The 10,566-nt window shown below is 43.0% G+C and overlaps 1 protein-coding gene across 1 annotated transcript; it reads right to left on the reverse strand.

Moving 5' to 3' along the window:
• On the reverse strand, positions 1-9,923 carry kcnd2 (potassium voltage-gated channel, Shal-related subfamily, member 2). Its single transcript, XM_061961495.1, has 6 exons — positions 8,821-9,923; positions 5,768-5,930; positions 5,608-5,697; positions 3,329-3,418; positions 3,060-3,253; positions 1-154 (listed from the first exon to the last, which is right to left on the reverse strand). Exons 1-6 carry the CDS (start codon positions 9,921-9,923, stop codon positions 1-3), a joined length of 1,794 nt encoding a protein of 597 aa, XP_061817479.1.
• Between the last annotated feature and the right edge of the window lie 643 nt (positions 9,924-10,566).

Here is a 10,566-nt window from a genome sequence, read left to right on the forward strand (position 1 = left end):
TCAAAGCTCAGAAACGTGCACCGCGTCCGTCCGGTAAAGGTCTGCGTCAGAGTTGCCTTCGCGCGCACTGCTGAGCGGAGTCAGGCTGTTGATGGACGGCCTCTCGCATTTTAGCGGGAGGACTTCCTGGAATTTGGCGTTCAATCTGGAACGACTGCAGAGAAAAGATAACAAACTTGTGACATTTAAACCACATGCGCAGACAAACGTGAAAACATTAGTGCTCAAAACATCAACATGAACTAAAATTATATAATAATTATTATGATAATAAAATACTGTGTGGGTTTAACACTCATGCAGTATTAACAATAATCATATCAAACACATGACTTATATAATAAATCAATAAGAACAATTATGATCAAACATTTTAATATTAAATAAGGACAAAACACTAATATTAAAAAACATAATAAAATAATGAAAAAAATGATGAAAATAACATATCTATTGATAACATTTATGACCAAACATAACCGCTAGCATTTCAACATCAATGGCATTAATCAAAATAACAGAAAAAGGTAACACTTTAGTATGGGGAACATATTCACCATTAATTAGTTGCTTATTAAAGTAACAAAGACTTTAATTTAGAGTAGGGGAACATGTAAGGGTTAGGGTTTGGGTTAGGGTTAGGGTTACTATTAAGCAATAATTCTGAGGTCATTGAGGGAAGACTCTTAGTTAATGGCTTGCTGGTTGTATAATCAGGCCATGCAGAATAAGGCATTAATAAGTACTAACTAATGACTAATTAAGAGCCAATATGTTACTAATTTGCATGTTAATAAGCAACTAATTAATGGTGAATATGTGTTCCCCATACTAAAGTGTTACCCAGAATAAATAACCAATGCAATAGGTTAACAGTAAACCGTGTGCAGCAGCAGTATATTTATGGATGTAACTAAAGCATTTGACACAATTAACCATAATATTGTATTTATTAAATTAGAAAAATATGGAATCAGAGGGATGGTATTTAACTGGATAAGAAGTTGCTTAACAACAGGAAGCAGTTTGTGAAAATATGTCAACAGCGCTGGAGATATTTTGCGGCGTACCTCAGGGATCAATACTGGGACCAAAATTGTTCAATCTTTATACAAACGACATTTGTAAAGTTTCAAAATGACCTAAAGTTAGTATTAACAAATTAAAAAGATGGTTTGACAAGAACAGGCTATCTTTGAATCTCAGTAAAAATTGTGTTTAGATAATAGATACTTCAAACTTGCATAAATAAATATTAAGGAATATAACATAACTTGGCTTCTGAGAGCTTCAAAATGTAATGAATAAAATGCTAAAGTTGTTGATAAACAAGCAATTATTTTAATAATTAAATATGGTCATTTTAAATGAATTATTATGATCATTTAAAGTTAATTATTTCAAATATGTTTACTTTAATGTATAATTCTATGGCTGGATGTAATAAGGAGTCAGAAAAAATACAAATAAAAATACAATTAATTTTGATGTTTTTAGCAAAATATAGTAAAAATTTATTTAGTTGTTTTTTTTTAAATTAATATATTTATTTTTAGGTAAGATAAACATAATAATACAATGTATCTCTAGTCTGGATGATTTAGTTCTTGTCACCCTGTTGTCCTCCTGTCTCTTCCCCGAGGATGGCTCCATGAGCTGGGCAAACGCGTGGAGATGCCCTACGTCAACAACACGGTCGGCGGCCCGTCGGTGCACAGCTCGTACATCGCCGCCCTCTACTTCACCCTCAGCAGCCTAACCAGCGTCGGCTTTGGCAACGTGTGCGCCAACACGGACGCCGAGAAGATCTTCTCCATCTGCACCATGCTCATCAGCGGTATGCCGGACACCTCGTATGAAATAACGTGATTGGGCAGGCACGCTGTTTATATCGTGGGAAAGCGGACATGAAAAAAGGCTGTCCTCACTCAGGTCCGCATGGAGCTGGAGGGGGCGTGGCCTCCAGCTCCGGCTGAAAATCGGGGGATTTCCGGGAGAATATTTGTCCCGGGAGTTTTCGGGAGAGGCGCTGAATTTCAGGAGTCTCCCGGAAAATTCGGGGGTGTTGGCAAGTATGGCACACATACTACATGTTAGCATTTTATTGTTAGGATGCTAATGTTTTAGGCTAGCTTTGTAGCTTATTTTATACCTAAAACTCATGGATTCGGTCGGTCACTTGGCACCATCCTAAAAGCACGCCGGCTTCCAGCGACCCCCGGCCAGAGGTCCAGGGCACAGATAGCAGGCCCATCAAATTTCCGCGGGAATTTTATAGTCATGTTTTTAGGCTGACATTGAAAGCTGTTCTGTGAAGTTTCATGAAAAATGAGGTGGTTTCCTAAAATGTGTAAAAGAGATTGATCTCAAACTTAACCCCATAGATAATTGAGGAGGCTTTTGTGTGTGTTTGTGTATTGCTGCACCGTGTTGGGGACATTCAGGAGTGCAGTTGTTCATGGCTTCATGTTCATCCTATGCTTTTTTTGTCTTTTTTTTGTGGGTGATTTGTTTGGGGCGGGGGGAACATTTGACATGTTTGTTGTATCACTGTTAATTGTACATGTCAAAAAAAAACTCAATAAACAAATGTTAAAAAAAAAACAATAATAAAAATCAATATCAAACATATTAATGAAATAATATACAGCATAACAAAAAATAGCATAAGCAATCATGGAGCAAAATATATAAATGATATTAAACAATTATTACATGATTATAAAACATAATGATAAAAGCAATTATGATTGAACATAACAATCAAAAAATATAAAATAAATCATTAACTAAAACAATATTAAAACGTGATGATACATGACACTTAAACAATTCACAAGCGATGATAAAACATAACTCATTAGACAGTAACAATTATGATCAAACATAATAAATACATAACAATTCATTAAATAATAACATAACAAAAATAAAATATAATAATTAAATAAAACTGTAAATATAATGAGAATAATAATTTAAAAAATAAAAATGCTAAATCATGATAATATTAAATAAATTAATAAATAATGATTACTGCCCGTGGCACTTTTACCCACCTGTAGGTCAAATGTGGCTCCACACGGACGTCCAGCAGATGGCTGCTGGTGGAGCTGTGGAGGTCAAAGGTCTTGCGGGCGCAGCAGGAAGTGAAGGTGTTAGGCGAGGAGGAGGACGACAAAGACACCTTCCTCAGTGGCTTCCCCTCAGAGCGGCTCGACTCCATCGTCTTTGGGTCCACAAAGCCGTGGTTCTAAAGGCCAAGAACAGAAAGTGGGGACCTTTGAAGATACCGTAAACGTGCACGTGGGCATTCACGTGAACTAACCGTGGTCTTCTCCAGGCAGTGCAGGAGGTGATGGCGCTGCACCTCCATGTTGGCCTTGCACACCAGCGCCTCCCCCGCCTGCTTGGACGCCTCCAATAGAAAAAAGAAGCCTTAGATCAACCTTCACATGGTTTTCTTATGGACGGTCCACACAGAAGAAGAACGACAAACAGTGTCGTTGGTTGTAATGACATCGTGCCAATAAAAAGACCAGAAGAAGAAAGGCAACATTCCTTTGGTCACAGATTAGTTTTGACCACCATGATCTACTTCATCCAGTCAGGACCCTTAGAACAGGGGTGTCCTAACTACAGCAACGACTCACCAGTGTCATCACTTTGGCCCGCTAGACAGCATGAGGCCAATGAAACATTTTATCTGGGGACAGATTCATTTACAATTTAGCAATGGCCTGTCAGCTGCGATTGAAGGGATGGCAACTCAAGTCAGTGACCATTAATTGTCCAGCCACAAAATTGCATTGCACAGAATGTACTTCTATGACCCAATCCAAACACCCTTACCCAGTCATGGTGCAGGAAAAAAATTCCACCAGCATAAAAATTCAACAAACAAGGTCCCACATAACACAACCTGCTCATTTAAATTTGTGGATATTATATAAAAAAAAACGTCCAATCAGCATAAAAAAAATCTAAACTACACCCATTTAAATCCATTATGGGAAAAATGCAAAACACTCTCTCCACACTTAACTCCAGACTGCTTGATATTTCTGATTGATTAAAAAAAAACTTTAAAGGGGAACATTATCACAATTTCAGAAGGGTTAAAACCATTCAAAATCAGTTCCCAGTGGCTTATTTTATTTTTCGAAGTTTTTTCAAAATGTTACCCATCACACAATATCCTTAAAAAAAGCTTCAAAGTGCCTGATTTTAACCATCGTTATATACACCCGTCCATTTTCCTGTGACGTCACATAGTGAAGCCAACACAAACAAACATGGCGCATACAACAGCAAGCTATAGCGACATTAGCTCGGATTCAGACTCGGATTTCAGCGGCTTAACGATTCAACAGATTACGCATGTATTGAAACGGATGGTTGTAGTGTGGAGGCAGGTAGCGAAAACCAAATTGAAGAAGAAACTGAAGCTATTGAGCCATATCGGTTTGAACCGTATGCAAGCGAAACCGACGAAAACGACACGACAGCCAGCGACACAGGAGAAAGCGAGGACGAATTCGGCGATGGCCTTCTAACCAACGATTGGTATGTGTTTGTTTGGCATTAAAGGAAACTAACAACTATGAACTAGGTTTACAGCATATGAGTAATGAATAAAGTTTTCATCAATTAATATATTCTGTAGACATACCCTCATCCGCTCTCTTTTCCTGAAAGCTGATCTGTCCAGTTTTGGAGTTGATGTCAGCAGGGGTAGCTAGGGTCGATATTCTTCTCTTGATCATCTTCGGTGGCATAAGGGACGGTAGAAGCGGTGTGAGCATCGTCTCGCTCGTCTGCGGGAACAAACTGCCGCCATTGCTTGCCGTGCTACCGAGGTCCTTTGTCCCTGAATTGCTCACACACTCCGGCAGATTCAATGGGGGTCTGGCGGCAGATTTCTTTGTATGCATTTGCTTTGAGTGTCGCAGGATATCCACACATTCTTGCCATCTCTGTCGTAGCATAGCTTTCGTCGGTAAAGTGTGCGGAACAAACGACTGACCATTTCGTCGGCTTTCCCCACACCCTCGTATTTTGAACAAATTTCGTCCAATTTCTTGCCACTTTCGCATCTTTGGGCCACTGGTGCAACTTGAATCCGTCCCTGTTCGTGTTGTTACACCCTCCGACAACACACCGACGAGGCATGATGTCTCCAAGGTACGGAAAACAGTCGAAAAAACAGAAAAAATCAGAGAGCGAAAAATAGAAAGGCGTTTAATTCGCCAAAATTCACCCATTTAGAGTTCGGAAATCGGTTATAAAAATATATGGTCCTTTTTCTGCAACATCAAGGTATATATTGACGCTTACATAGGTCTAGTGATAATGTTCCCCTTTAAGGAGGTCGTCATGGAAGTAAACAAGGAATGTGGGCAAATTTTCACATACTCGTACTCCCAATCAACCAACCCCAGTCAAAAGGCTTGGACACCCCTGCCTTAGAACATTTCTATAACCAAAATGGCCGCCTTTGCTTCTCTTCTCAGTGGAAGTAAAAATAAGAGCCAATCAGCATCCACCCTACAGCAATAGGGAACATCCACCACCAGAAAGAACTAACGCCAGCGACACTCGTGTTACCTCTGGGTCGGCGTCGGTCAGCTGTTTGTAGCGCAAGTAAGCGTTGGCTCCGGCGTTCTTTCCCGCAGAAATTCTGGCCAGACGAGTTTTCTGCGGGCGAACACGTGCACACGTTCTAGGAGGCGCTCTCACGTGGAAGCTAAGCTAAGCTATCACTCACCTTCTGCGCCCTCCTCTTCTCAGCGCGCTGGCTTTGGAGGTAGATGCGGCTGAAGTTGGACACGATGACGGGCACGGGCAGCGCGATGACCAGGACGCCGCTCAGCGAGCAGATAGACCCCACGATCTTACCCATGATGGTGTTTGGAACCATGTCGCCGTACCTGAGGCGGAGGTGAGAGGTCAGTGAGGACGTCCAGAGTCGTTTGACAGCCAAGCTTGCGCTTCTTTTTTGCGCCCACACGGAGGCGTCAAAGCTCTTCTCCTCCTTTCAAGTTCTCCAGCAACTGAAGACAGAATGTCCACCAAGCAGCGTGATGACACTTAACATTAGTGCTGATGGAACGTTTCCACGTGATATAAATAACAAACAATGTATTTCTACTACCCACCTCGCAGCGTGTGTGTGTGAGAGGTTTGAAAACAGATATGACCTTTGACCCCAGGAGCATGTACTTGAACACAAAAGCAAAATGAGGCCATATCACTGAGGTTGTGAACTTTGACCCCTAGTGTGCCAACTTTCAAGCATCTGTGCATCTTTTTACTCGCTCAGTGTGTATCACACCTGTGCACGACGAGCCTGTCACCAAAATAAAGTCCTATTCAACAGAGGATGTGCTTTTATTTTGAAGACAGGATGTCAAACAAAAATGTTAGATTGTTGTTTTTAAAAGACAAGCTTCGCTGTCTCATCTTCTTTGTTGTGATCAACATTCGTTAAGATGGCTCAAAAGGTCATGTGATCGACCAATGAGAAAGCGTGTTTACTGTCACATGATGTCAGGACGCCTGCGGGCCGAGATGCGCGTCCTTTGTTGTGCTCTTTTAGAATATGGAAACGTGCAAACGGGCCTAGATTAGTGTTTGCGACATATACACATTCTGAACATATACATTCACTGTACAAACATACATACTGTACATATACACTCACTGTACAAACATACATATACACATACTGTACATATGCAAGCACATACGCATACATACACTAATGTAGTGTTTTTCAACCTTTTTTGAGCCAAGGCACATTTTTTGCGTTGAAAAAATGCAGAGGCACACCACCAGCAGAAATCACTAAAAAAACGAAACTCAGTTGACAGTAAAAAGTCGTTGTCGCAATTTTTGGATATGACTTTAAACCATAACCAACCAAGCATCACTATAGCTCTTGTCTCAAAGTAGGTGTACTGTATCAATATAGCTCTTGTCTCAAAGTAGGGTGTACTGTCACCACCTGTCACATCACACCCTGACTTATTTTGTATTTTTTGCTGTTTTCCTGTGTGTGGTGTTTTAGTTCTTGTCTTACGCTCCTATTTTTTTGGTATTTTCCTGTAGAAGTTTCATGTCTTCCTTTTTTCCCGCATCTACTTTGTTTTAGCAATCAAGAATATTTCTGTTGTTTTTATCCTTCTTTGTGGGGACATTGTTGATTGTCATGTCATGTTCGGATGTACTTTGTGGACGCCGTCTTTGCTCCACGGTAAGTCTTTGCTGTCGTCCAGCATTCTGTTTTTGTTTACTTTGTAGCCAGTTAGGTTTTAGTTTCGTTCTGCATAGTCTTCCCTAAGCTACAATGCCTTTTCTTAGGGGCACTCACCTTTTGTTTATTTTTGGTTTAAGCATTAGATACGACGACAAACCCTTGTCGTCTCACACAACGTGTTCCCGACATCTACAAAGCAATTAATTACCGGTTCCCACCTACTGATATGGAAGAGTATTACACGGTTACACTTTCGAGCTCTAGACAGCACCGACACACAACATCTGCACATAATTTGCAGATTATAATTAGTGGTTGGCAAAAAATATTTTTAACCCAAATATGTGAAATTACATAATCTCCCACGGCACACCAGACTGTATCTCACGGCACACTAGTGGTTGAAAAACACTGCACTAATGCATATAATCACGTTTCATCAAACATATATTAACGTTGTTGCCCTAGGGGAAACTAGGTAACACAAGGCACACATAGCTTAACCTATTGTTACTAGAACAATCTTCAAGGTTAATACAGTTTGTTTCTTTTTCTTCCCCTCCATTTATCTGCCTTCTTTTGTTTTTTAAGTTATCATTACATATATGTGTTGTTGCATTTGAAACAATTGTATTGTTGATAATAGAGGTAATTATTGTTATTATTCATCATCAAAAGTGCTATTTCTATTGGTATTTTATTGCTCCATTTGTAGTATAATAATGCTCATTGTCATTTCTGTGTTATTAATATTTATTTCACAAACTGCTTCTTTGCTATCACTTTTAACCATCATCTTTGTACATATCCTATTCGCTGATGCTGTTCTGTTGTTGTTATTGTTATTGTTGTGTTTGTTTTTCCTCCCTCTCTCTCCCCTCCTGCTCTGGCCCGGCTGCACTAAATAATAACATAAATCCATTTAATAAAGTCAAATACAAATAAGGCAACAAGAGAAGTATCCCACACTTCTCTTTTGTCAAGTAAATCTGTACAGTCGATATGGGCATCTACATCAACTATATGATTTGCCTGAGTAGCTGGACAGGAAAAAAAAAAAAAAAAAAGATTAGTGTTTGCAGCAGGATACGGCCAACCATCTTTGACCATCCCACGAGTCATGTGACACCACGTGCACACTGTGATGTAATGGCGGCGTGTGGAGACGAGCGCTCACACGTTGGCGTGTCAGTTGAGGCCTGGCCAGATGACATCTGAGCACACCTGACATCACGTCTTTCTTACCCGTAAGTCTGTGCGGCGGAGTGCTGACCATGTCGCCATGGAAACAAAGTCAACGTTCAAATGTTGGCGATGTCACTAAAGTCTTTATTATCATCAAAAAGCCAATTAAAATCGCCGCTTACCGCCATTTCAATGAGCCCATCAGCATAGTGTGTGTGTGTATGTGTGTGTGTGTGTGTGTTCACGGAGATCGTGTCTTAACAGCACGTGTCATGTGACTAAATAATAAATGCATGTGGATGCCTGTCTGCATGCAGGTGTGTCACAGAAACATGATACACACACGCATGCTTGATGATAGGATGAGAATCACGTACCCCAGCGTAGTCATGGTGACGATGGTGTACCAGAAGGCCGCAGGTATGGAGGTGAAGGCGGAAGCTTTGGAGGTTTTCTCGGCGTAGAACATGACGGTGGCGAAGATGATGATGGCCATGGTGAGCGTGAAGAGGAGGAAGCCCAACTCGGAGGCGCAGCTCTTCAACGTGTACCCCAGGATGCGCAGGCCCGCCGAGTGGCGCGAAAACTTGAAGATTCGGAAGACGCGGAAGACGCGCAGCGTGACAAAGGCGCCGCTCACGTTCTCGTTGTCGGGCATCACGAGGCCGATGTAGTAGGGCATGATGGCCACCACGTCGATGAGCGACATGACGCTCTTGACGAACTTAAAGCGGCAGGGCGCGGCCACTAGGCGTAGCACGTACTCCACCGTGAAGATCATCACGCACGCCGTGTCCAGGCAGAAGAAGGCCAAAGCAAAGCGTTCCCCGCACGGCAGGGCCTTGACGCTGGCGCCACACGGTACCGTCTCCACCACGTTGGCGAGCACGGACACGGCAATGAAGAAGCCCGTGACGTAGTACAAGACCAGCGCCGTGGTGGACGAGTGCGGGTTCTCGAAGGCGCGCCACATGGACTCCCGGAAGTTCATGTCCGGCAAGACCTGCTCGTGGCTCGTGTCCCTTTCCTCGTCATCCTGAATCTGCTCCTGGTTTTCCCTGCGCCGGTCCTTGTAGTCCTCGTAGCAGCAGTCCCCGATCACTTCCGGAATGATGCCGAAGAAGGTGAGCTCTTCGTCAAAGGCCGAGATGCACTCCTGGCGAGGGAAGTGCATCCTGCCCGTCCGGTAGAAGTTGAGGATGTGTCGGAACAAGTCCGGGTCTCGGTCGAAAAAGAACTCGTCGCGCTCCTCCTGGAAGAAGAAGTCCCTCTCAGAGCTGCCCAGCAGGGTGTCAGGGTAGCGCTCCAACGTGTCTCGCCAAGTCTGGAATCTGATCCCGCTCACATTGATCACAACTATGCCGCCTTTGCAGCGCTGCGGTTCTTGCGGGGCTTCCGGCATCGGCCTACTGGCCACCGGAATCCATCCCACGGCAGCTGCGCGGGCCAGCGGCAGCCACGCAGCCGCAACCGCGGCCATCCCAGACACTCCAGATCAGACGGACCGCCTGGAGGTTGGACAGTGGAGGGTTACCGCTGAGGAGAAACCTGCGCTCTTCAGGAGGCTGAGGAAGCTTTCATGCACGAGCTTGGTGCATGTCAAAGGTCGTGTTTGTTCTTTCTGATGAAGCGCTACTCTGATGGCGGGAAGTCAAGCAGCTGGCTTCTTCTGTCAAACAGGTGATGCCACACGGACCTCCCCCATAGCCTGTAACTCCTCCCTCGGACCGCTCTCCTCCTCTGTGTGTTTGCGTGGGTATGTGTGTTCAACACGTTAACTTACCTGTGTGTGTGTGTGTGTGTGCGTGTGTGTGTGTGTGTGTGTGTGTGTGTGTGTGTGTGTGTGTGTGTGTGTGTGTGTGTGTGTGTGTGTGTGTGCTCATCTTGATTACAAAACAGGAGGCGTCACTCTGTTTGTATATTAGTGAACAAAAAGAAGCAGTGACAACAGATTATTACTCCCTCTCCACACACACACACACACACACACACACACACACACACACACACACACACATGCACACATACGCACACACACATGCACACATACGCACACACCAGTGTGAATCTCTACAATAAGCTAACATAAGATAGGTGTTAGAGGTCAAAGGTTAATTTCAAGC

Source organism: Nerophis lumbriciformis, linkage group LG05, assembly GCF_033978685.3.
Source record: "Nerophis lumbriciformis linkage group LG05, RoL_Nlum_v2.1, whole genome shotgun sequence".
NCBI classification, from domain to species: Eukaryota; Metazoa; Chordata; class Actinopteri; order Syngnathiformes; family Syngnathidae; genus Nerophis; species Nerophis lumbriciformis.

Coding starts and splice junctions, on each gene's coding strand:
- kcnd2 (XM_061961495.1), bottom strand. CDS start 9,923: ATGGCCGCGGTTGCGGCTGCGTGGCTGCCGCTGGCCCGCGCAGCTGCC. Junction 5,698..5,767: donor AGAAGAGGAGGGCGCAGAAG/GTGAGTGATAGC, acceptor GTTCGCCCGCAG/AAAACTCGTCTGGCCAGAAT. Junction 3,254..3,328: donor ACTGCCTGGAGAAGACCACG/GTTAGTTCACGT, acceptor CTTGGCCTTTAG/AACCACGGCTTTGTGGACCC.